Genomic DNA, 27,869 nt, shown 5'->3' on the forward strand with positions numbered 1-27,869 from the left:
GTGAATGGGTGATTTCTGCCACAGCGTTTTAGACAATTTGTTATACTTACAATAAATGTGCAGCTTAATTATCCAAGATACAAATACTGTATATTTTTTTGTTTTTGCATTAAAAATATACTTGGCTGAAAAATCTAAAGGCACATGGCCTGTCAGTTTGAACGTGCATAAAACTTCTGTATTATGTTCTTAGTACTGATTAAGTAATGTTTCATGTTAGTGTTTTGGGTCCTAACAGGCTCCATTTCTGCATGCATGTACAGTAAATGGACAGACAGACTTAAATTCAGCACCGCCAAGATGCCACTGTTTGGCCCTTGAGCAAGGCCCTTGACCCTATCTGCTCCAGGGGCGCTGTATCATGGCTGACCCTGCACTCTGACACCAGCCTAGCTGGGATATGTGAAAAAGAAGAATTTCACTGTATATGTGCAAATGTATAATGTGTGATAAATAAAGAAAATTATTATTAATTATTAATTAAATTGGTGTTGAGACTAGTAACTACGAGTTGAGACTGATCACTACTCTACAAATCTCCCTCAAAGAGTGGACGTATTGATTTTTGAGCACAGCCCTCTAATTGTTCAAAGCGCCATGGATGCGGGCTTATTGATTAGTTTCATAGCAAATTTTCTCGTACAAAAAATGCTTCCGCTTTCTCTGATTGTTTGGCAAGTCGTTAAGAGTTGGTTGAGTCTCGTTATCTCATTGTGTGGCATGCGTGTTTTTCAGCTAAGAAGTCATCGGACTGTCTGTTTTTGAATTAGAACATGCATTCATAAACCACATTGTGACGGCAGCCGTGTGGCTGGTTGTCTTCTTATGCTGTTTTCTGGGTGTGAACGAGTGACCAGGCGACCTAGTTGACCCGTGAGGGATGGATAGGAGTTTGAAAAAAGCAGATCATGGAGAATGACGGTGGATTGAGTGATGGAGGAATAACACAGAGACCTTGCCTCTGGCTGGACTGTAGTCTGCTCTGCAGAAGGCAGCTGAGGGGATTTGACTGTGGGAGATTTGTCACACTGACTGTATAGAGGCAAGATCGTGGTGTTTGTGCCTCAAGTAGAAGTACTGTTTGATAGAGAGAGAGAGAGAGAGAGAGAGAGAGAGAGAGAGAGAGAGAGAGAGATTATGATGAACAGAGATTTTTAAAGTTAAAAAAGACATTGTGTGGACATTAGGGACTGGGCTATAGCTAAAAAAACATAATATATTGACATTTTTTAGCTTTTTGAAGATATTCAATATATATCTCAATACATATACATATTAATAGTTCATGTATTTGCTCTGAAATGGCTTAAAATTAAGATTTTTCAGATCAGAACCATCATTTCAGCCAAACAGCCATTGTAGCCAAGAAGATTCCAAGCAAAATGTTTAATGCAAGAAGTGAAAAACTGTAAAAATCTACTTAATAGTAATTAAGGTATGTTTTCCTCACTGTTTTACACTAAATGATAGCATTTTATTTATATGCACCAATAACAATACAATATGTAACAATACATCATAAACAGCTAAGTTTACCTAAGTAGGTTTTTTGCTTAAACATTTTTATACATGAAAAATGCTACACGGGGACTTCCTTTAACAATTTTGAGTGTTGATACAAACAAATCAGTTTATTTACAAAGTCTTTAGGAAACTTAATGGACAAATAATGGACAGAGAACACTTGCAGGTCCCCCACCCTCTTGATGGAGGTGAGCGCAATCAGGAGGGCCGTCTTTAAGGAGAGGGCTTTCAGCTTGACTGACTCTAGTGGCTCAAATGGGGCTCTCTGAAGGCCCAGGAGGACCACGGTGAGATCCCATGAGGGGAAGAGGCATGGCCTGGGAGGATTAAGCCTCCGGGCGCCTTTGAGGAATCTGATGATCAGGTCGTGCTGTCCAAGGGACTTACCATCGACTGCATCGTGGTGAGCTGCTATAGTGGCTACATAAACCTTCAAGGTGGAGGGGGACAGCCACCCCTCCAGCCTCTCCTGCAGAAATGAGAGCACTGACCCGACTGCACATCTCTGGGGGTCTTCGGCTCGGGAAGAACACCAATTCGCGAATAAGTGCCACTTTAGGGCATAAAGCTGCCTGGTAGAGGGAGCTCTGGCTTGAGTGATCGTGTCTACGACTGCTGGTGGTAGACCGCTTAGACCTTCCGCGTCCCGTCCAGGGGCCAGACATGGAGATTCCAGAGGTCTGGGTGCGGATGCCAGAGGGTGCCCCGTCCCTGAGAAAGAAGGTCCTTCCTCAGGGGAATCCGCCAGGGAGGTGCTGTCGCGAGGAGCATGAGGTCCGAGAACCAAGTCTGAGTGGGCCAGTATGGAGCCATGAGGGTGACTTGTCATCCCTGACCTTGCATAGGGTCTGTGCAAGAAGGCTCACTGGGGGGAATGCGTATTTGCGTGCTGGGGAATTACCCGGCGAGACCGCGCCCATTGAACTCCCCAAATCGCCTCTAGTGCCAGCCGGGCCGGCCTCACACCCGTGGGTAGAAGGCACAGCGCAGGGGGCGGCTAGAGTGGCTTTCCCTCGGAAGAAGGAAAGCCACGACCGCAATGTTGCCATGGTCATATCCTCGCAATGAGAACATGAACCATCCACAAACGCTGCCTCAGTGTGATCGCTGCCCAGACACGTGAGGCAGCGCCCGTGGCCTTCGGAGGCGGAGAGATAACGACCGCATCCAGGAATCACACAAAGACGGAAAGGCATCTTTAAAAAGATGCATCTTTAAGAAGTTGTTCAACGTCAATGTGTGTGCTCTAACAGAGAAAATATACTCTTTAGCAGGAATATACACACTTTTAGCGCTTTCGAAGCGCCCAGGGGCGAAATCTGCTCTCGTCATGCAGAAGGAGAGAAAGCCGCTGGAAATGTGCCGTATATCCAACAGCATACGCTTCTTAAGAGGCGAATGGAACAGCAGTAGTATTCAGCTCGCTGATAGTACAACCGCTTGGCTCTGAAGAAAAAATCTGAATGAATCCTGCATTCCAGCTCCCTTTTATACCCGTATGTCCGGGGGAGTGGCATGCAAATTCCACTCGCCAATTCTCATTGGCCTTTTCTCAAAGATCTGAGGTGATCGGGGCTCTCAAGAGCGACCCCTAGTGTCACTACATCGACACAACGTCGAGTGAGTGACAGAAGGGGAATTTCTGTTGCTGTGAATAGTTAAGTGAGTAGAAGATGAACTGATCTCCAAAAGGCATAAAGTTAAAGATGAAAGATTCTTTTCAACATTTTAAGCAATATTAGTGTGTTATTTTTATTTTTTACAATTTTAGAGTGAAAAAAGGGAAAGGAGCACCATGCAAAATTTGGGCACCCTAAGAGATTTGAGCTCTCAGATAACTTTTACCAAGTTCTCAAACCTTAATTAGCTTGTTAGGGCTATGGCTTGTTCACAATCATCGTTTGGAATGGCCAAGTGATGCAAATTTCAAAGCTTTATACATACTCTGACTCCTCAAATCTTGTCCCAACAATCAGCAGCAATGGGCTCCTCTAAGCAGCTGCCTAGCACTCTGAAAATTAAAATAATTGATGCCCACAAAGCAGGAGAAGGCTATAAGAAGATAGCAAAGCGTTTTCAGGTAGCCATTTCCTCAGTTCATAATGTAATTAAGAAATGGCAGTTAACAGGAACGGTCTGGAAGACCAAGAAAACTTTCAGAGAGAACTCCTTGTAGGATTGCTAGAAAGGCAAATAAAAACCTCTGTTTGACTGCAAAAGACCTTAAGGAAGATTTAGCAGACTCTGGAGTAGTGGTGCACTGTTCTACTGTGCAGCGACACCTGCACAAATATGACCTTCATGGAAGAGTCATGAGAAGAAAACCTTTCCTGCATCCTCACCACAAATTTCAGCGTCAGAAGTTTGCAAATGAACATATAAACAAGCCTGATGCATTTTGGAAACAAGTCCTGCAGACTGATGAAGTTAAAATATAACTTTTTGTCCGCAATGAGCAAAGGTATGTTTGTAGAAAAAAGGGTGCAGAATTTCATGAAAAGAACACCTCTCCAGCTGTTAAGCACGGGGGTGGATCGATCATGCTTTGGGCTTGTGTTGATGCCAGAGGCATAGGGGAACATTTCACTGGTAGAGGAAAGAATGGATTAAATTAAATACCAGCAAATTCTGGAAGCAAACTTCACACCATCTGTATAAAAGCTGAAGATGAAAAGAGGATTGCATCTACAACAGGATAATGATCCTAAACACACCTCAAAATCCACAATGCACTACCTCAAGCTGAAGGTTTTGCCATGGCCCTCACAGTCCCCCGACCTAAACATCATCGAAAATCTGTGGATAGATTTCAAAAGAGCAGTGCATGCAAGACGGCCCAAGAATCTCACAAAACTAGAAGCCTTTTGCAAGGAAGAATGGGCAAAAATCCCCCAAACAAAAATTGAAAGACACTTAGCTGGCTACAAAAAGCTTTTACAAGCTGTGATACTTGCCAGGGGGTGTTACTAAGTACTGACCATGCAGGGTGCCCAAACTTTTGCTTCCTTTTGTGTTATTTTGAAACTGTAAAAGATGAATATAAAAAAGTAAAATTGCTTAAAATATTAAAGAAATGTGTCATCTTTAACTTTAAGCCTTTTGGAAATCAGGCCATCTTTTGCACGCTTAGCTATTCACAGCAACAGAAATTTTGATCAGGGGTGCCCAAACATTTGCATGCCACTGTATATACAAGTTGTGCTCAAAAGTTTGCATACCCTTGGAGAATTGGTAATATATGTACCATTTTTAAAGAAAACATGAGTGAGCAGGCAAAACACATTTCTTTTATTTCTTATGGGATTCATATTCAACTGTAGGTTATAACAGAATGGCACAATCATAAAACAAAACATGGCAACAAAAAAAAAATGAAATGACCCCTGTTCAAAAGTCTGCATACCCTTAGTTCTTAATACTGTGTATTGCCCCCTTTAGCATCAATGACAGCGTGCAGTCTTTTGTAATAGTTGTCTATGAGGCCCCAAATTATTGCAGGTGGTATAGCTGCCCATTCGTCTTGGCAAAATGCCTCCAGGTCATGCAAAGTCTTTGGTCATCTTGCATGAACCACACGTTTGAGATCTCCCCAGAGTGGCTCGATGATATTAAGGTCAGAAGACTGTGATGGCCACTCCAGAACCTTCACCTGTTTCTGCTGTAACCACTGAAGGGTCAACTTGGCCTTGTGCTTAGGGTCATTGTCATGCTGGAAAGTCCAAGTGCGACCCATGCGCAGCTTTCGTGCAGAAAAATGCAAATTGTCTGGCAGTATTTTCTGATAACATGCTGCATTCATCTTACCATCAATTTTCACAAGATTCCCTGTGACTTTAGAGCTCACACCCCCCTCCCAAAACATCAGTGAGCCACCACCATGCTTCACAGTCGGGATGGTATTTTTTTCACTATAGGCCTTGTTGACCCCTCATCAAATATAGCGCTTATGGTTGTGATAAAGCTCTATTTTGGTCTCGTCACTCCAAAGGCGTGTCAAGGTGATGTCAGGCATATTGTAACCGGGCTTTTTTGTGGCATTGGCGCAGTAAAGGCTTCTTTCTGGCAACTCAACTATGCAGCTAATTTTTGTTCAAGTATCATCATGTTGTGCTCCTTGAAACAACCACACCGTGTTTTTCCAGAACAGCCTGTATTTCTCCTGAGGTTACCTGTGGGTTTTTCTTTGTATTCCAAACAATTCTTCTGGCAGTTGTGGCTGAAATCTTTCTTGGTCTACCTGACCTTGGCTTGGTATCAAGAGATCCCCGAATTTTCCACTTCTTAATAAGGATTGAACAGTACTGACTGGCATTTTCAAGGCTTTGGATATCTTTTTATATCCTTTTCCATCTTTATAAAGTCCATTACCTTGTTACGCAGGTCTTTTGACAGTACTTTTCTGCTCCCCATGGCTCAGTATCTAGCCTGCTCAGTGCATCCATGTGAGAGCTAACAAACTCATTGACTATTTATACACAGACACTAATTGCAATTTATTTTTTATTTTTTTCCTTTTTCACCCAATTTGGAATGCCCGATTTCCAGTGCGCTTTTAAGTCCTCATGGTCACGTAGTGATTCGCCTCAATCCGGGTGGCGGAGGACGAACCCCAGTTGCCTCCGCATCTGAGACCATCAACCCGCACATCTTATCACGTGGCTTGTTGAGCACGTTGCCACGGAGACATAGCGCGTGTGGAGGCTTCACGCCATCCACCGCGGCATCTGTGCTCAACTCACCACGCGTCCCACCGAGAGCGAATCACATTATAGCGACCATGAGGTGGTTACCCCATGTGACCCTACCCTCCCTAGCAACCAGGACAATTTGGTTGCTTAGGAGACCTGGCTGGAGTCACTTGGCATGCCCTGGGATTCAAACTAGTGAACTCCAAGGGTGGTAGCCAGCGTCTTTTACCACTGAGCAGGTGTGGGAAATTAACCTTTAATTGCCATTTAAACCTGTGTGGGTCACCTTGTGTGTCTGTAACAAGGCCAAACATTCAAGGGTATGTAAACTTTCGATCAGGGCCATTTGGTTGATCTCTGTTATCATTATGATTTAAAAAGGAGCCAAACAACTATGTGATAATAAATGGCTTCATATGATCACTATCCTTAAATAAAAGACAGTGTTTTTGCATGATCAGTCATATTTTCAAAATCAATGCCAAAATTTCACAATTTCTGCCAGGGTATGCAAACTTTTGAGCACAACTGTAGCTCAGCACTAATTGACATCACTGTTTAAAGGAGGTTTGAACTGAAAATAAAGCATAGTTATTAGAAATGCACCGATAAAGAATATTTGGCCAATTTCGTTATCCAAATCAATTATATGTTGTAGTTGAAACCAACATGATGGCAAGTTTTTCCCCATAAAAATTTTATAAAAGTAAGCATTTGCATTACAAGTGTAATCATGCATCAGAACCAATTATACTGTACATCTAAAAATGATGATACAGTTTAGTATTATCTGATATATAAAAAGAGTGTGTTCCTTTAGCTCAACTAGTAAAAAAAAGGTGCCAACAACACTGAAATGATGGGTTCAATTCCCAGGGAATGCTTGGGCTGATACATTTTTTTTTTCTTCAGAATGAAGTTAGATAAAAGCGTCTGCCAAATGTGTACAGTGTAATGTAGTTGTGGACTAATTGAAAAAAAAGCCCTTATAATATGCTTTCAATATTGGCCTTATTAGACTGATGCCAATCATTTTAAAAATGCTTATATCGACAGATACCGATATAGTAACCAATATACAGTGCATTCCTAATTGTTATGGTAATGATGACAGAATAATCAAAACAGTTGTGGAGTTGTATATCTTTTCCGTCACTCTTAGGGAACTACATAAATGCCTGCTAGAGCTAGGAAATGGACTGAATTCGCCCCTCGAGAATTCGATTACTCAGATTCATTCGACAGCCCAGCATTCTATTGCTGACTTTCATTTAGACACAAGGTGTGTGTGTGTGTGTGTGTGTGTTTGGCCCCCAGTCTGATGTCTGCAGAGCTCCCTAGCCTTGTCATAAATGTTTCAGAAATGCCCTTTGATAATGAGACTGCTGTCTCTGTTTTTCCCCCTATTCAGAAATATCAACCTGCATATTACAGTGGCTGGCGTACCACAGATCGATGCACAACTCCCTCTTAATAATTAATGCTTGAGATGTCACTACAATAGGGTAATTGACTCTGCACTCAAACGTGTTGTTGGTGTCACAATTTGTTGGTTTAACAAAGTAACAAAGCAATTAAATGGAAAAGCATATTTCATCCCCATCAGAGCCAGACCTCACGGGGTGGTTTTTATGTCTTGCTGTCCCATTCACCTGTGGTCATTTATCAAACAAAATAGTTCTTGATACAAAGATTTCCTTCACCTTTCAATATGAACAATCAGTTAAATATTGGTGTAGATGGTACTCTACGGAGACTCGACACAACAGTCAAAGACGTCCGTTTACATTGGAAAACAATTGAAAAACAATGCAGACAGATACAGAAACGCATTCATGTGAATATTTATTGTCAAAGCCATTATATTTGTGGTGTTTTTGTGTCTTTGTGGCCAGTGAAAATGTTGGTAGGGTAAGAAAAAATATTAACTACTGTCCCAGCTGGACCAGCTTAAAAAATTATTATGGTTGAGCCTTGACATTGCATATGTACAACAGTGGAGCCTATTTGAGTCCTGTCAATCAGATAAACGCCACACAACATTTCAGCTGTCAGAGTTTGTCAGCATCTCTTGTTTTCTCTGGTTCTCAGTGCGACGAGGGGATGTCCTGGCGGCCTGGAGTGGCATTCGTCCGCTGGTCACTGACCCCAACTCCAAAGACACGCAGTCCATCTGTCGTAACCACATCGTCAACATCACTGACAGTGGACTCATAACCATTGCTGGTAAGTGCCAGTGCCTGTAACTTGTGCCTCTGTCTCTATGTTGCTGGAAAGATTTTCTAACGTAAAATTGTATTTGTACAATGAGAAAAAAGTTTGTGAATGCTTAGAATTATGTTGGTTTCTGCATGAATGGCCTCTAAAATACAGTGAGGTCTAAATGTGTGAGAGGAGGTAACATGGTCGCTGTTAACATTGTCACTGTCACAAATTTTCTTATTTGATAAGTGACCTATAGCAGCATTAGCAGAATATTAAATATTTATTAATCATTTTACATCATTGTTTTACAATTTTCAAAATCCTAAAGTTTTTGTTGTTGTCAGTTTTTAGGTATAAATTACATTTTGAATCCCAGATTTTCATTCATTCTTATGTAACAAATAACACTTTTATGTAACGTAAAATTTTTAGGTGCTATATCGAAAACAAGAACCAACATATTTAGTTTTCTCATAAGAAATTAAGCAGTTGGGTTATTTACAATATAGAAGTGTTCCATGTGCTCCTGTATAAAGATTAAGCAGAGCTCTCTCTACAATAGGTGGGAAGTGGACCACCTATCGCTCCATGGCCGAGGAGACGCTTGATGCAGCAGTAAAGGCTCATAACATTTCGGCTGGGCCCAGCAGGACGGTTGGCCTGTTGCTGGAGGGTGGGAAGGACTGGACTCCCACCCTGTATATTCGCTTGGTTCAGGACTATGGCCTGGAGAATGAGGTGGGTTTTTAAAGCCTAACTGCTCAGCATTCTGTTGGTCAGTGCTCTTTTGATCAGGTTCAAGTTTCTCCCATGATTCCATCCAAGAGAAAAAGTCTGGCAAACCCTTGTTAGGAAGCACGAGACCTTGATGGAGCCATAGCGCTACCATGGATGTTGTTTTGCCTGCATATTTAAAAAGGTCAGCATGCAGATATTTTTGACAGCACTTGACCTTTGGTGAGAGATATAACAGAAGACTTTGAATCAAAGTAAACGGGGCCGTGTTTATTTGTCCGAACGCTTAATGAAGTGAAGGATACAGTGCATCGTAAACTAGCTTAAGAACTGTGAAGAAAACATCTCTACAGTATGAGAGAACACATTTTAAGTCTTAAACTAGCCTGGGACAGGGAACAATGGGTTTTCTGAAAAGGGTGGGTACTGTAAGTGGTAAACTGGTATCAGGACACAACCTTTTAGGCCACTGGACCACAACTAATTCATGTTATTGGAAACTGAAACTTACTACTCTTTTTGAATTTTACAGTGTTGTTTTTCAGTTAATCTCTCTTAATGTTGCAGAAATTTTTTGTACTTACAGGTTGCCCAGCACCTGGTAGCCACCTACGGAGGGCGTGCATTTGAAGTGGCCAAGATGGCCCAGGTGACAGGCAAGAGATGGCCTATACTGGGGAAACGCCTTGTATCTGAATTTCCCTACATAGAGAGTGAGGTAGGCATGCTGAAATTCCAGCACTAATACTTAATGTGTGTATTTAAAAAAAAAAATTATGTGCAATTCTTATAGCCTTCAAATTTTTGAAAATAATTTTGATATGATCAGCCCAATAATATGAGTGTCTAATTGTTAAAGAAAATGATAGTAAAACAAGTTAAAATACAAATTACACACTATAAAGCTGAAATGTGTAATTTCTGCAAGACTGCTATTACCAAACGCGTAATAAACATTGTTTTCAAACAGATTACTGAATACACCCTCCGTCTTCCACTGGTTGACAAACAGATAATCCTGAACCAAACTCACACCATTGGTTAAGCCAATGTTACTTTGTTGGGCTAGACCAGGGGTCGCCAAACTTTTCTGACATGGAGTGCCATTTTTTATTTTCCTGGTCAATGGCTGTTACTTGCGCGATTAACCGAAAGTGAAGCGCTGCCGGCTTGTGATGCGTGAATGGCTTGCAAACGCTGCACGATTCTGTTGGGGATACTGCAGTCTCATCACATTTTAACTTTTTGTTTAGCCAACTATTCAGCTCATGAAAACAGGCTTTTATCAAAATGAAGGATGACATCAAGATGTTGATTGGAATGCAGGTGCAGAATTTATATAAATAAAACTACTTCTCTCTCGCCGTTGCTGGTGTGCCAGTGATTACCCTTCTGCGTGCCAATGCTGGCATGCTTGCCATAGGTTGCCAAAACAGCTTTTGGTGTAATCAACCCACAAGTGGTTTATTTATAGTTGTCCCTGCATATTAAGCTGGGATAGGAGAAAGTACAGTGGCAAGAAAATGTATGGGAACCCTTTGGATTTAGCTGGTTTTCTGCATTAATTGGTCATAAAATGTGATCTTATCTTCATCAAAGTCACAAGTATAGACAAGCACAATGTGCTTAAGCTGACAACACACAAACAATTATAATCTTTCATGTCTTTTATTGAACACATCCCATTAAACTTTCACAGTGCTGTGGAAAAAGTAAATAATTGGTCGAATAACTGGCCTTTGGCAGCAATAACTTCAACCAAGCATTTCCGGTAGCTGTGGATTAGACCTGCACAACGTTCAGAAGGAATTTGGACAATTCTTCTTAACAGAACTGCTTCATCTCAGCCATATTCTTAGTATGTCTGTGTAACACAGTCCCTTGTTCATGTGGGAAGGAGGAAGTGGGATCCGGTTAAACAGTCCACATCAGTTTTATTTCAAATGCTTTTCAGCGAAACACAACTAAGTCAATGCTATTCAGCCAAAACATAAACAAACTGCTGCTTTTCAGCTAAATGGGGAACACACACACACGGGATCAGGTCTCTCTCTCTCTGGGCTTCTCGTCTCCCTTTTTATCTCCCCAACGCCGCTCAATGAAACACAGAACAGCTTTTAGGAAAATTATACACAGGTGCGAGTCCTTCCCATTCATTCCTCCTGGCCTCACTCTCCATTCACAAACTGAGTGGCCATGCCCCTATCACTACAGTCTGGTGTGAACGGCTCTCTTGAGGTCATTCCATAGCATCTCTATTGGGTTAAAGTCTGGGCTCTGACTGGGCCACTTCAAGTTTAGGTCGATGTTTAGGGTTATTGTCCTGCTGCATCACCCAACTTCTACTGAGCTTCAGCTAGTGCACAGCAACTCTAACATTATCCTGCAGGATATCTTGATAAACTTGGGAATTAATTTTTCTGTCAGTGATGGCAAGCAGTCCAGGCCCCAAAGCAGTAAAGCAGCCCCAAATCATTATGCTCCCTCCACCATACTTCACCATTGGAATGATGTTTTCATGTTGGTATGCAGTGCCCTATTTACACCATATGTAGTGCTGCATGTTCTTCGCAAACAATACAACCTTAGTTTCATCAGTAAACAAAACATTTTCCCAGTAGCATTATGGAGTGTCAAGGTGGTCTTTGGCAAACTTCAGGTGCAGGTCCTTTGGGGTGTCCTGCCATGGACACCATGCCTGTTTAATGCTTTCCATATTGTAGACTTATGAACAGAGATGTTAATGAATACCAATGATTCCTTCAAGTCTTTAGCTGTCACTACTTTTTTACCTCACTGAGCATTCTGTGATGTGCCCTTTGAGTAATCTTGGCTGTACGGCTACTTTCAGGGAGAGTATCCACAGTACTAAATAATCTCCATTTATAGACAGTTTGTCTAACTGTGGACAGATGAATATTTAAGCTCTTTGAGATAATTTTTTAACCCTTTCCAGCTTAAGCAATATTTTTTTTTGTTTGTTTTTTTTTGTTGTTTTTTTGGACTTTTCCCCTTTTTCACCAAATTTGGAATGCCCAATTCCCAATGCGCTTTTAAGTCCTCGTGGTCGCGTAGTGATTCGCCTCAATCCGGGTGGCGGAGGATGAATCCCAGCTGCCTCCACGTTTGAGACCGTCAACCCGTGCATCTTATCGCATGGCTTGTTGAGCACGTTGCCACGGAGACATAGCACGTGTGGAGGCTTCATGTCATCCACCGCGGCAACCACGCTCAACTCACCACATGCCCCACTGAGAATGAACCACATTATAGCGACCATGAGGAGGTTACCCCATGTGACTCTACCCTCCCTAGCAACCGGGCCAATTTGGTTGCTTAGAAGACCTGGCTGGAGTCCAGGGGTGGTAGCCAGCCTCTTTACCACTGAGCTACCCAGGCCCCCCAAAGCAATAATTCTTGATCGTAGGTCTTCTGAGATCTTTTTTTTTTTTTTTTTTTTTGCGAGGCATGGTCCACGTCAGCAAATGCTTCTTGGAATAGCAAACTCAAAATGTTTGAGTGCTTTTTATTTGGCAAAGTAGCTCTAACTATAATCTTGTTTCATTAATTGGATGCCAGGTTTGACAACTTCAGACTCTAATTAGTTTTTGTTGACGTCATTAGCCTAGGGGTTCATATATTTTTTCCAACCTACTCTGTGAATTTTATGTACAGTATGTACAAGAACAAAACAATAATTTGAATGTTATTAGTTAAAACAGATTGTGCTTGTTCATTAATGTTACTTAGATGAAGATCAAACCAGATTTTAAGTCTAATTTTAGTATTTTATCAAAAATATTACACATCAGCTTTAAGAATTTTGATGTTAAAATACTTTCTACATTTACATCTTAGATGCAAAGACCAATACAAGCCATTCCTAGGTTGATTTCCACAAAAACTGTAAACACTGTGGCAATATGGCGCTATCAAAACATTGCTTTGTTTGACCAGCCAGACACAGCAACACTGGTTCAACCAATAATGTTGTGACTTTTCAGACCAATTGTAGATGGGTGAAGTATTCGAGAAACCTGCTTGATAACAGTGATAATTTTTTTGCAATTCCATTTGGTGCCACTAGAGGAACAGGATTTACATACTTGTGCTTTTAACTAGTGCTGTCGAAGTTAACATGTTATTAACGCAAAATTAATTTAAAGCCACACATTTTTTTAACACCGTTAATGCGTAATATGACCCTTTGAATAAACCGTAGTACATGAGAAGTGAGTCAATTCGCGCAAATGCCGCTAATGTCACATGCATTGACTGTCGGGAAAACAGATGGTGGGAGACAGTATGCTGAGACCTGCGGCAAGCATTTTATCAATGTAGCACAGCAGTAGAACATTCCCGCAAAGCACAGATAGAACTCCTCACATTGTAACATCATTGTAGCAACAAGACAGCTGCCATTTGAACACCAGCCTTGCACTGCAAGGTGCGGTGTAAGCGCGAGTCAAAAGTTGCGAGGCGCGGGATGAGCGCAAAGTGAAAGTGTGAGTGCGAGGTGATCGTCTGTGTTCCGCGACTGCTACCGGGTCCTTGAATGACATAACTTGCGAATAAGGGCAGCCGGTGGTTTCTGGTGCCCCCCTAGGGAGTTGGTGCCCTACGCAGACTGCGTAATATGCGTATAGGGAGTGGCGGTACTGTTTACCGGCTAACGGAAACCCTGCTGCTGTCTCCAATGTTCTGTCACAGCATCTCTTTTTGATAGTACACTAGCCAATGCTAGTTGGACACATTGCTGGAACCCTGCAGGTAATCTACACTGTCATTAACCCATTTAATCCCACCGGTTACAATTGTGACCAGGGTCTAAAAGGAGTTTTTGATGTATTTTGCACAGAGTGGTCAATTGTAAATGACAGTGCAGACTTTTTTGCTTATCTGTCAAAACTCCATAAAAAGAAGCAAATAAATCCTGTCATAATACACTTACAACTACCATATTTTGTACATAATTTGAATTGAGTTGTGTTGTGTTCATTTTCTGTCAACTTTGTTGGTGGGGTTGGTTTTGTGTGGATGACTGAAAAATACATCTGGATAAAGCATATTTTGTCTACTCATGTTTATAAATATATTGCGATTAATCACGATCAACTACAAAAATTATGAGATTAATCGTGATTAAATATTTTAATTGTTTGACAGGCCTACTTTTAACTAATGCTTTCTGTGTGGATCCAGGTGCAGTATGCTATAAAGGAGTATGCATGTACAGCCATTGATATGATTGCTCGCAGAACACGCCTGGGCTTTCTGAATGTACAGGCTGCAGATGAAGCTCTGCCACGTATCGTTGAGATCATGGGCAAAGAACTGCAGTGGACAGAGCAAAAAAAGAAAGTATGCCATTTCATCATCATTATGATTACATATATTACAGCCATCTAATGAAGATATTTCTTAAGAATGAGATAAGAAAAGAAAAGATAAGAGAAGATAAAATTGGTTTTGAGGTAGATACTATTTTAAATTCACATTCAGATTGAACTGTAAATTATTTACAATACAGTTTAAATACATCCAAACATTTCAATGCACGTTTCAAGATATATAATGAATATATCTCCTTAATCCACCTTTTTCCTGAGCGCGGAAGTGTTCCACGGTTTGCCTGTTTTCAATTTCCAGTCTCCAATGTTTTCACCCGCATCTATTCTTAGCAGGTAAAGTATTACATTTGTAGAAGTTGTCAAAAAACATGTGGATCCATAGTGCCAATACTTCACAGAGTTGAGATGACCGTTTTTTCAGTGCCTCACCTGAGAATGTAGATGTCAATAAGCGATGGTCCGAGGTGAGTTACGTTGATATCATTAACTACTTTGAGTTGTTATGACAGACAACTGCACAAGTTGAGCGTGAAATTAATTTGTACTCCAAATAACACTTAAATGATTGTTGTTCTCCATCTGAATCGCTCGTTTCGGTAGTTTTTACATTGTGTCTGGAGACCAGAAACACAAAACAGGTAGTTAGAATCATCATGGCGCCGCCCAGTGGTGTCTCAGAAAAACTGTGGATAGGTTGAAATGAATTGGAACTGATCACAAACCTTCTGCCTTTGCCCTAAACACAACTTTTTGGCAAAAGGTCTCAGCCAAGTTAATTTCGGCAACAGCTACTAATAGACCTCAGCTATTGTTAGCTTGACTCTTAAATAATCTTTCTAACAAGGAGACTTAGCTTTAGGAAAGAACACAATTCAGTTTTACAATAAACGCCCAGGCACAACACCTCTAGATGGCTATAGCTATTACGTCTGTGCATGTGGGAGTGATTGAAAATGAGTGTGTAATCTGTGTGTGTAAGGGGGGGAAGAGTTACTCTAGCTTTTGCATGTTGGTCATGGGTTTCCTGTCTGGTAAACAGAAGCACTAATAATAGCACAGATAACTTTGAAGCTTTGATACTGTTTAGTTCCCATGAGTTTAGCGCTCAGATCTGCACACAATGCAGGTGCACCACACCCACCACACTTACACAATGCTCTGCTGATAGCCACGATCCATTGCAGGTATGTCACAGCTTTGCAAAGGCTCCCTATGCATTACAGGTGGATTTACGTTATGTGTTTTAGTTGCATAAAACACTTTACCTGAAATATTTTCTCATTTTAAATGCATTAAACATTAGTCTCATTCCTTTGTACAAATTTGAAAACATGTACTACCTCATATTTTTAATCTTGTCGAAAATGTTTGAAATTGAGTTCTGTAATACATCTCAATGCACTGTATACACCACATATAGTGGCCCCACAATGTGTCATTGACATTTTAGCCACTCTTAAGAATGTATGAATGTCATTATTTTAAAGAAAGACACAAGCACACTTTTCAAGCAAAACATTTCACAAAAAGAAGTTTGTTAGTTTTCAGTCATGACAACACTTGTAATAACTTTAAGGTGTTATAATGGACATGACAAGTTGGTAGGTTTGGTCTTGGTGAATTAGAGCTGCTTACACTGCTGCTGAAGACTTTCTACCGCTAGAACATACACTGACATGCTGTGTTGAGCATGTCAGGCATGCTGCTGCTGCTGCTGTACAATTAGACATACATAAAACATGCTGCATCAATAATGTTGGGAATTCTGCTGCTTAGGTATGTCCCGATACTGGTATCAGAATCGACTCTGCTCATGCACTTTTATTCATACTTGTAAAAATGCTCAGATATCAAAAACTTTTACCATTTGACGTAAGAATGTCATTAAGTAAACATTCAGCGCACAAATTAAAATGATGTTATCAATGATTATATGATTATTAAATCGCAAAGTCTGCAATTTAATGAGATAAATATGTAGTTTACATGTGCTGCATGCTTCAAATGTGAGTTCTTGTGATTGTGTGGAGCCAGTGTTGTGCAGACATAAAGACAAAAAGTGCTCATACCTTTTAGAGCTCCTTGACTCATACATGGAAAACACCATCATGAGCATCGCGTGCCTTGTTTGAAGCAGATGACAGTGAGCAGAATACTAATTGACCTTGTAGTGCAAGCCACATACAGACTACATAGTTATTTAATTAAATAGAAGCCTTTTGTGGTTTAATAATCACATTGGGTCATGTAGTGACCGGCTTTTCTGGAAGTGAGCAGCTAGTATCAAAAACACAGAAACGGAAAGGGCTTCAAAATAAAAGCTTCTGCCAATTACTATTGATATAATAAATCAATAGTAATTGTATAATATTTAAGTAATATCTCACATCTGTGATGCTCTGTTAAGCTTTATTTGACAAAAATAACTCCACTGTTGTATTCTGGATTGTGCTGTGAGGTTCTGTATAAAAGCACTTCATTTGATAAAAATAGTACAATATCGTGTTGGAAATTAGTTGTTTTATTTTCATTTGATTAAAGTTTTAATGAATTCATTTATTTTAACACAATTTTGATGATAAAATGGAAATAAACCATTGATATGAAATTCAGAAAAACAAAACAAAAAAAACAGGTTCCCCTTCTGTCACTCACTCGACGTTGTGTCGATGTAGTGACACTAGGGGTCGCCCTTGGGAGCCCCAAACACCTCAGATCTTTGAGAAAAGGCCAATGAGAATTGGTGAGTGGAATTTGCTTGCCACTCCCCCGGACATGCGGATATAAAAGGAACTGGCTCGCAACCACTCATTCAGATTTTTTTCTTCGGAGCCGAGCGGCAAGCTGTCTTCCACTACCGGTCCATTCGCCTCCCAAGAAGTGTTTGCTGTTGGGTATATGGCGCATTCCAGCGGCTTTTCTCTCCTTCTACACAGATCTGTGCAGATTACGCCCCTGGGCGCTTCGACAGCGCTAAGAGAGTTTATATTCCTGCAAAGAGTATATTTTCTCTATTAGAGCAAACACATTGACGTGAACGTCTTTTTAAAGACGCGTCTTTTTCAAGATGCCTTTCCGTCTTTCTGTGATTCCTGGATGCGGTTGCTATCTCTCTGCTTCCGACGGCCACGGGCGCTGCCTCAAGTGTCTGGGTCGTAATCACACTGAGGCAGCATTCGTGGATGGTTCATGTTCTCATTGCGGAATATGACCATGGCAACGTTGCGGTCGCGGCTTTCCTTCTTCCGGGGGAAAGCCACTCTAGCCACCCCCCACGCCGTGCCTTCTACCTCTGGGTACGAGGCTGGCCCGGCTGGCACTGGAGGCGATTTCAATGGGCATGGCTCTGCCGGGTAAATCCCCGCGGACCTCCCATTCCCCAGCACGCTTGTTTGCCCCCGGAGAGTTCCGAGAGGCCCAGGGCCAGCTTAGTGTCCCTTTCGGAGCTCCGGAGCGGGATGAGTGCTTGATCGCTGCATCGGAGAGCGTACTGGCGATGTACATTGTCAGACAGCGAGGCTGACGGCGAGATGACTGCCATGCTTGCCCAGGCCACCGCGTGTGTCGAGTTGGAGTGGAACCTTCCACCCTCCCCTGAGCCCTCGCAGCTAGATGATTGGTTCCTGGGTTTGGGGCGCCGCTCACAGCCATGCCCACCCCCCCCACCCCCTCGGTCCTTGAGCTGCTAGAGTCAGTCGAGCTGAAAGCCCTCTCCTTGAAGACGGCCCTCCTGATTGCGCTCACCTCCATCAAGGGGGTCGGGGACCTGCAAGCGTTCTCTCTCAGCGATACCTGCCTGGAGTTCGGTCCGGGTGACTCTCACGTAATCCTGAGACCCCGGCCAGGCTATGTGCCCAAGGTTCCCACAATCCCGTTCAGGGATCAGGTGGTGAATCTGCAAGCGCTGCCCCAGGAGGAGGCAGAACCAGCCCTGTCGTTGCTGTGTCTGGCGCATCTACTTGGATCGCACGCAGAGCTTTAGACGCTCTGAGCAGCTCTTTGTCTGCTTTGGTGGACAGCGGAAAGGGAAAACTCTTTCCAAACAGAGGCTTGCCCACTGGATCGTGGATGCCATCGCTATGGCATACCAGGCCCAGGCCGTGCCCACCCCTTCGGGAATACAAGCACACTCCACAAGGAGTCTGGCATCCTCGTGGGCACTGGCCCATGGCACCTCTCTAGCAGACATCTGCAGGGTTGAGCGAGATTTCACAATCTCTGGGTTGAGCCAGTTTCGTCCCGTGTTCTGTCTTGTGTATAGCACCTTTCCCCTCCAAAGTGGCGAAGATGCGCTTCTTTTCCCATGCGAGTTCACGAACCTGTGAACCCTGGATGTCCTTCCTCCCTAGCCCTGTGGCTCGAAAATTCAGCGGAGGAATTCACAGCCAGAACCAGTACGTGTGCTAATATGCCTTTACTGAGGTAGGTGCTCCACAGGTGCCGGTTACTCCGGTAACCCCCTGTGATGTATTTTCCGCAGTACGGTCTCCCTGTCGGCAGACCTGCGTCTCCCTTCGACAGAGCCCTCTCTGTCATGGTTGCTGTGTTTGTAGAGCTCCTCCCCTTTCAGGCAGGACCTACCACCGCGCCTCTTCCATGTGCGGCTCTGAGCCCACATGACGTGCTTGCCACATGTTACCTCCCCTCCGGGCAGGATGTGGTCTCCGCGAGGTCTTTTCCCCCTGAAAGAATAGGATAGGAAAAGAACACCTTCCCTGGCGCATATATTGAGTGTTAAAATGGCCCCAGCCGAATAACTGAATACTCTGTGGAGAGAAAACATAGAGAAAAAAGGCCGCGGCTGCTGTGGGATGTGGGGAAATATACAACGTTTTTTGGGGCGTTGGGGTAGGCTACGTGCAGACCGGTGCACCTGCTACTACGCACGCAGCAGCTTGCTTGCACCTGCACTGGCAGTCCACGTAACACGGTCCAGCTAGTTGTGGCATTTCATATAGGGACTCCTAGTGTCACTACATCGACACAATTTCGAGTGAGTGATAGAAGGGGAATGTCTCGGTAACTGTCGTAACCTCCGTTCCCTGATGGAGGGAATGAGATGTTGTGTCCCCCCGCCACAACGCTGTACTACCCGCTGAAATGGCTGGGACCCTGTCTTGGCTCCTCAGCACAAAACCTGAATGAGTGGTTGTGAGCCAGCTCCTTTTATACCCATATGTCTGGGGGAATGGCAAGCAAATTCCACTCGCCAATTCTAATTGGCCTTTTCTCAAAGATCTGAGGTGTTTGGGGCTCCCAAGGGCGACCCCTAGTGTCACTACATCGACACAACATCTCGTTCCCTCCATCAGGGAACGAAGGTTATGACAGTAACCGAGACGTTTTGGTATCGGCGAGTACCAAAAAGGAAGTATCAGTACTTGTACTCATTCTCAAAAAATGGTATCAGTACATCCGTAGTGCTGCTGCACAATTAGACATTCAGTCTCCCTGAAGAAGATCAGGTGGTGCTGGGGAGGAGGGTTTCATAGAGAAAACTTGCACTGCAGTGAAATTTTAGACAAATAGTGAATATGCAAGCTGATTGGCAAACAGATTTCATGTCAAAGGACCTATCAACTGCAGCGAACTGATTGGCTTAATGACATCAGCTTGTGACGTAGAGTGTTCATGACTGAAAATAGAAGACAAAAGCAGACTGAACTTAGAAGACAAACTCTTGTAAGACAAAAGGTGTTTGGACACTTTTTGTTTGAAAATGTCGAGCAACATGTCGATAGGTAATGTAATAATGAACTACACTTGTGGTTACTCTGCTGTGACACCTGTGTGAAATTCATGCTTCCACTAAAATTCACCTTGGGACCAGTTGATTAAAAGTCATTTTAAAAATGGTTGAGAAAAGTAAATTAAGAAATGGCCTAGCATCATTTGTTTACAGATGCCACTTGGTTTAATATTATGTTATCCAACCCTGCTCAAAGACCAGCTTAGGCCAGCATATAAATTTACATGCAGGCCCAGCCTTGTTTTTGATGTTAAGTGCTGGTTTGGTGCTGGTCTAGTTGGTGAACCAGCAAAATCTGAACCAGCAAAAAGACATTAAAACATATTAAAGTGTGAGTGAAATGTCTAAATAATTGTCTAAATATAGTCAACTGTGAACTGTGGTCTTCTGTTGTTTAAGCATGTGAGTTTGCTGAATGGCACCCTGAAGTTATTTGTGTGTTTGTCTGTAGGAAGAGCTGGAGGCAGCAAAGAAGTTTCTGCATCTAGAGATGGGTTATAAAGCTCGCTCTGAGCAGCTCAGCAAGACTGCAGAGATCTCACTTACACCCCAAGAGGTGGCAAGGTATGTGTGTGTGGTTGTCTTTATGTGTATACTGGTATCTTCATCTCTTACCCCCCTAATTTTGCAATAATTATGATTGACAGGTATAAAAAGCGCTTTTACAAATTTGATAAGGAGAGTAAAGGCTTCATAACGACACTGGATGTCCAGCAGGTGCTCGAGGTGAGTTTGTCATACTGCTACAACCTCTATTCAGTCTCTTTCCCTTTAAAGCTGCCATATTTCACACTTTGGTAGCACTTAATTTTTTTCCTATGGGCCCACTTAAACCTTGACTAATATTATTTAAGGTTTCTTACACCAAAAAAGTTGTAGTTTCACATGCCTATTTTCCTCCTTATCACTGGTCCTCAGAAAAAGTATTTTTGCCACTGTACCTTTACGACTTCTATATGTAAATTACATCTGTTATGATTGGCTAACCTCTGTCTAAGGGCAAATTTTACACTGTTGTTCATCAGGGCAGGCCAATTTGCTGAAAACTGAATAAGTGTTCATATGTATTTAAGTGTATATCGGGTGTTTTTGGCAGCTTAATTTCAATAGATGGTCAGGTTGGAATCGAGTTGCTTTGTGTTGTGAAAGTATGTTTACATAGAACTAATGGAACTCTTCTAGTTTAAAATAGTTTAAAAAAATGCTCTTTTACATAATATGTTATGATATGATATGTGTTCTTTCAGAAACTCAGCATCCAAATTGATGAAAATTCCCTCCATGAGATCCTCAATGAGGTTGACCTCAACAAAAACGGACAGGTGGAGCTGGATGAGTTTCTACAGGTATGCACCATTGCCATGAAAATTCACTCTTAGAACCGATAATGATAGCTATTCATAGACTTTAGGTTATCTTTATGTCGCTCTGGTTATCAGGCACTCTGATATAAAGGCCTGGTCTGGTAGTTGTAGGTGTGAAAGCCTCAATATTAAAAGTGCTTGTTATCTTCATGTCAGTACATCCATGTTTTGTCATAAGCCGACTGGCTTGCAGTGATTAGGAGCTCTGAAATGCCATTTCTAAATCAGAATGAGTATGAAGTTGATCTGATCTCAGGAGTCTTTCTGTTAATTAATAATGCACACCACCATTCTGTACTTTTTTTAATCTATAATGAAGCAAAAATTAGGCCACCTGTCTAACTCATATGGGTCAGAAAGGTGTTAAAAGTAATGATCACCCTTTCTGGGTTTCGAACCAGTAACCTTTAACTAACTATCTCAAAGTCCACATGAAATCACTTGACAAGTATGGTTTTCTTTCTCGTGTTTATGTATTTCCAATTGAAATCGGAAGTTTGGGCAGGACCTATCAAAGGGCTCAACCTTTTTCTTTAAGCCAGCAGTCTTTAGTTTGCATCACTGCCATGAACAACGTTTAGATACTTGATATAGTGACGTTCAATCATCATGATGTCAATTTGTGGGTCAAACCAGAAGGCCAATAGTGGTTTTAGATTTAAACGTTTGTTGCTCACAAGTTGCTACATAATTATTTACACTTTGTAACAGTTAAAGGACGGGCAAGGAGGAGGCGGGAACCAGCAGAACAGTCAACGGAACTTTTAATGTCAAACATAAACTTAAAACAACATAAAACATGAGACAAACACACACACACACACACGCATGCGTCTCTCTCTCTCTCTCTCTCTCTCTCTCTCTCTCTCTCTCTCTCTCAAACTGGCATCTCCGGCCCCCCCTTATCTCGCTCTTCCACTGATCATCTGATTCAGTGCTGGCCGTGCACTCTCACGGCCCGGCCACGCCCTCCTCCTCGTCACACTCCTCCCCTGCCTGATTCAGGCCGGACTCAGCCACCGGACTGACTTACTCCCCTCCACCCCATCTCTTGCGTGGAGATGCTGCCCTTCCAGCCGTCTGTCAGCTGGTGGTCCACCCTGCCTCCTGGGAACCTGGGGGAGAGATGAGGGGTGTAGGGAGAGGGAAAGGGTGAGCGGGAGACACAGAGAGAGAGAGAAACACTTGCTCACTGGTCCCCGGACACAGCATCGCCTGGTCCTCAACCGCTCCTCCGCCCTCTGATGGATGACAGCTCGCTCCTCCCCCGGCGAACAGCAGAGGTTCCTCCGACTCTCGGCAGCCGACAGCAACCCCTCTGTCCCCAGGCAGACGGCCGCTGCTGCTCCTCTGGCAGACTCCATGACAGCGCATCCCTCCTCCTTCCTGGGTTTTCGGCACCACTGTAACAGTTAAAGGACGGGCAAGGAGGAGGCGGGAACCGGCAGAACAGTCAACGCAACGTTTAATGTCAAACATAAACTTAAAACAACATAAAACATAAGACGAACACACACAGCACGGCCACGTGTGTCTCTCTCAAACTGGCATCTCTGACCCCCTTTATCTCGCTCTCCCGCTGATCATCTGATTCAGCACTGGCCGTGCACCCTCACGGCCCTGCCACGCCCTCCTCCTTGTCACACACTTATAGCAACTTGTTAGCATCATATGTTTAAAAAAAACGCTGTGGCTTCAAAATTCACTTTAAAATAAAACAGGAAAATCTCAAGTAATGCCACCTACACATCTTATTTTACTCTAAAACTCATTAGAAAATTTAAGAGGCTTAAAAATTACTAAAAAGTACTAAAAAATTTTAGTAATAAAACCTGAACAGCTCTGTTGCTTGTCAGAGGCTAGTGGTTTTGGGGGGAGGGAATTGTCATTCTAGAGAGAAGTTTATTGGACAAAAAATTAGACACCCATGAGTCATCAATATTTTTAGTGTGAAAAGAAAAGACTGTACATTTTAAATGTGTATATCTACTTAAAGTTACCAACCTGGGGTACGGATATTCCAGGGTGGTACGTAAGCAGGCTCCAGGGGGTACGCAAAAAAAAAAAAAAAAAATTCTATGTTGAACCTATAAAACAAAATTTGTGGCTTAAAATAAAAATAATATCGATTAGGGATGGGTAAAAGTATCGATTTTCCTATTAATTGTGATCTTTATTTGTTCACAATTAATAGATATCGATTATTAAAATTTAAGATGAATCTTTTTAAGCACTAAAATCCTTTCACATCATGTTGAGAGTACAAGTTTAATTTGACTCATCCCATGTAATGTGTGTCCAAAGGCAAGATCCACACATTGCATTTGTCATTGAATAATGTCTCTTATAACCCCTTAAACTCTGGTGCATTTTTGGGCTGTCGCCTTCCATTTTTTCACACTCAAATTTAAAAGCTCACCATTCACACATACTGTGGACTATTTGCAAAAAATTGGTCTAATTTTTTAGAAAACCCCCCATATAAAAAAGAGTCCAATTATTCATAAATAATATCGTATGTGTTTACAATATTACGATGAACAGAAAGTTTAAAAAAATACATATTTTTTGTTGTTCTCCTAACTTTGTAAGCATGTAATTCTGGTTTTGATCACTCTACTTCATTTCAAAAAGTCTTATTTTATTCCACTCGATGGCAGCAAGTACTAGGACATTTTTTACCTTTAATTTTTTAATTACCTTTCATCACAGTATGCAGATCTGTGGTGCTATAACACATTTCAGCCCTCACGGATGTGCTTGTCCATAGACATTTAGTCTTTATTTTCGGTTCATGCACTGCCCCCATTGTTTCAACGAATATCTCGGCCTCTGAGTGGACTAGAAGCTCAATTAGGAGTCATTAGAAAGCTGAGATTCTCCCATTTGCGATGATATAAAACAATTTATCATCAATAGTCTGCTGGACTGCATATTTTGTTCTGGATATCTAAGATATAATGTTGGATTATTCACCCAAGCAAGCTCACAGACAAGTAAAATATGACAACTTTTTTTAGAAAACTGCCTAAGGTAAAAGCAGATATAAAGTTTCTTGGCTAGTTGGTGCTTACAGCAGAAGTGATCGCCGCTTAAGAGACATATTTATTTGATGTCTTACAGAAATCACATATCACTTTGTGTTTCTTTTGAAAATCTTTCAAACTGTGGTATTATGGCAACAAAATAAACTCTATAGTCATATTTTTGAGAATGAGAGCTTTCAGTTGATATATGACTTGTCCATAAGTGCTATGTGAAAGACTTTTATATTCATATTAATATTTCCACCACATAGCCGCCCCCTATGGACCTGCCGGCGAGTCCATAGAGTTTAAGGGGTATTAATACCCCTTTTGTTCTTTACAGTCAGTTGTTGATCAAAAACAACACAAAAGAAACATTTAAATCTAATCACAAAAACAAAGCACGGATGCAGTTATGAAGCCCTGTTGTTAATGTGCGCTCTACCAAAACACTCTTGAGACGCTCTCTGAACTGCCACCATTCTTATTCATATATCATTTTAGAACTTGCTAAACATAATGTTATTACTTGTAAATAATACAAATTACTCATGTAAACAATAAACATGTAACAAAATAAAGATATGCAATATAATATATGCAATTTCAAGACACCATATGTATTGATTGAATACATGTAATTCGCACATTTGAAGATTATGAAAAACTAATGATAAAATAGAATTTGTAAAATTAATAATTTATCATGTACCAAGTTAGAAGGTCCCCTATATAATTAACTGCATTGTCTTAGAGAGAATTTCTGTCATTTGTAAGCAAAAGGGACATTTTAACTAAAATAGCTCAATTAAATTGGATTTTAATTTAATCGAGAGTTTATCATTTGAAAGGAAATCAATACATATCCCTAAAAGGCATGTCAATAGATCAACCCAATACTGATTGAGCAATAATACTCAATAATCAATATTACTGGTAACGTAAAAGTATATTTAGTCTTTGGTACACATCTTTGGTTTGCGTCGCTGAAGGGGTACTTGAGCCTTTCTGGTGGTGTTGTGGCAGCAAAAAAGTTTTGGAAACACTGCACTAGCATATAGATGGCTTTAGAGCTAACAGACATTTAGAGCTTAAAGTCACATCCAATTTAGATTTCATGGAGTGTTAAACCACAAGTTACCATCGCCTGTTTTAGGTTAGGATTGATAATGCCTTTGTTTTGCTCTCTGATTGGTTCAGCTCATGAGTGCGGTCCAGAGGGGGCATATCTCTGACAGTCGTCTGGCTATCCTAATGAAGACTGTGGAGGAGGGGTTAGATCTTAGAGGACCCATCTCGGTTGACCGCAGTGGAGGCGGAGTTTGAATCCCAACTACAAACCAAAACATCCACCAGACAATAGCTCGCATTTAAAATTGGATAAACACCAAAAATGCTGACCGCTGTGCCCACACTGGTCAGATCACAAGCACATCCTGTCATGAGCTCATCCAAATAGTTGGCTGCCTTTGATTTTTAATCCTTATATAATCTTTTTTTTTTAATTATTATTCTTCTAAAGCTTTTTGTTTTAGCATGCTCAATTTAAACTTATTTTATTGAAAGAAATTATCTTATTAGAGCATAATATATTCTTGAAATATTTCAAAGAGTATCTATATTTATCTCTGTCTATATATTGTATGTTGTTAATGCATGCTATACCACATTGTGTAACCTGGTAAGCATGAACAGGTTGTCTTTTTAATATTTCTCTGAGCAGCTTAACCCAATTGTGTTGTGCCATTTTATTAATGCAAATGACTTGCTACTGAAAACAGTAAGGTGAGATTCAAGGGCTCCTGGTGTCTTCTAAAGTAAATAATGCACTATATATGTGAATTTCGTAAGTTTACACTGCATTCTGCTTTTTTGTTACTGTTTTGAATAACGGTGATGAAACATGTTTGTTTTCTTGTATTGTTTCACTCCCTTTATGTAATAATGCATTTTCTAAGAGAAAAGTATTTATTCAAAGTCTAAAATTTCAATCATACTTTTTGAAAAGGTGTCATCTTAATGTTTTAAATGATAAGACTGTGTTGAAATCAGTTAACTTTTTAATATTGTATACAGATAGTATTTAGTAAGTTCTTTGGCAGTATGTGTACAGTGTTTTGAGGCCGTTGTTGCATCTGGTTCAACAGGAGGATTTTACAGAGAATAATGAAACATAAGAGCACTTGATGAAATGTCAAATATTTTATCCCTAATTCAAATTCATGAACAGTCAAAATTCCATTTCACTAATGGTTAATACTAATACTAATGGTTTGTTTCTTATACAACCTTGCCTGTTAAAGGTAACTGGTTATCCTCAAATAATACGAGATAAAACACGTTAATGACATGAAAATAGGGAAACACTCTTTAACTGTAAACTTGATGTAAAGGGAATGTACTTAATGTGCCTTGCTCTCTTGGGACTTAATGAACTTTGCATGTCGAAACGCACACTCCGACAAACACCAACAGGGCCCAATATTTGACTTGACTGTATTTTTGTCGTTTTAACATGTTTATGTTTTTTTAATTTATTCTTATTTTCTTTATTTATGTTCAGATTTTCAGACCTAAAATGCTTTAAAATGAACTCATCAAATACAAAATTGCTTTAAGATTGATGATTTTTGTACGATGATGCTGCTCAAGTCTTGTAATCTGTTTTGTTCACTATGTAATGACCTGATTGGTCCATGGTGATCAATGTGTTGACTGAAAGCTAAAAAAAGACCACAGAGATTGTCATAGATCTTCTGGGATCACGTTTGTTTGTTGGGTTTTAACACAGTGCCAAGAGAGGGCTAAGAGCTGAACTGTCAGCTTTTGTACATGAAAGCAATAGCAGTTAAACTAATCATTAATTGTTTGTACTGACAGGATGTAATTTCAGAATGATCCTGATTGAAAGAGATTCGTATTCTGTGAAAAAATCTTACAGTAAATCTATCTGCTAAGACTGAGAAACACAATTCTATAATTAAATGTATCTGGTTGCCAAGAGCATTGTTTGGAAGTGTCTTTGTTTTGTGAGTGCTGAATGACTTCATATTTCTCACATAATGTTTGTGGTATCTGAAGCATGTGACAGTCTCCTTCTCTCACACATATAAACAGTATTTCCCTCACCCAGTGGGTCACTTTAATGGGAGATGCCAACTAATTGACCCTAAAGCCAGCTCTATGTGTAATGAACATATTATGTTGTAATAGCTGATTAATAGTTG

At 41.2% G+C, this 27,869-nt stretch overlaps 1 protein-coding gene across 1 annotated transcript in view; it reads left to right on the forward strand.

The window, feature by feature from the left end:
- LOC127445835 (glycerol-3-phosphate dehydrogenase, mitochondrial-like) overlaps positions 1-27,645 on the forward strand; it is a 55,181-nt gene extending 27,536 nt beyond the window's left edge. The window contains exons 10-17 of the mRNA XM_051706240.1: positions 8,304-8,438; positions 8,980-9,155; positions 9,739-9,870; positions 14,355-14,513; positions 20,704-20,816; positions 20,900-20,978; positions 21,500-21,598; positions 25,843-27,645. Coding sequence (XP_051562200.1) covers positions 8,304-8,438; positions 8,980-9,155; positions 9,739-9,870; positions 14,355-14,513; positions 20,704-20,816; positions 20,900-20,978; positions 21,500-21,598; positions 25,843-25,968 — 1,019 coding nt within the window. The 3' untranslated portion in view covers positions 25,969-27,645. The remainder of the gene's footprint in view (positions 1-8,303; positions 8,439-8,979; positions 9,156-9,738; positions 9,871-14,354; positions 14,514-20,703; positions 20,817-20,899; positions 20,979-21,499; positions 21,599-25,842) is intronic.
- Positions 27,646-27,869: the final 224 nt, after the last annotated feature.

The sequence above is a fragment of the Myxocyprinus asiaticus genome, chromosome 9 (assembly GCF_019703515.2).
Source record: "Myxocyprinus asiaticus isolate MX2 ecotype Aquarium Trade chromosome 9, UBuf_Myxa_2, whole genome shotgun sequence".
Lineage (NCBI taxonomy): Eukaryota > Metazoa > Chordata > Actinopteri > Cypriniformes > Catostomidae > Myxocyprinus > Myxocyprinus asiaticus.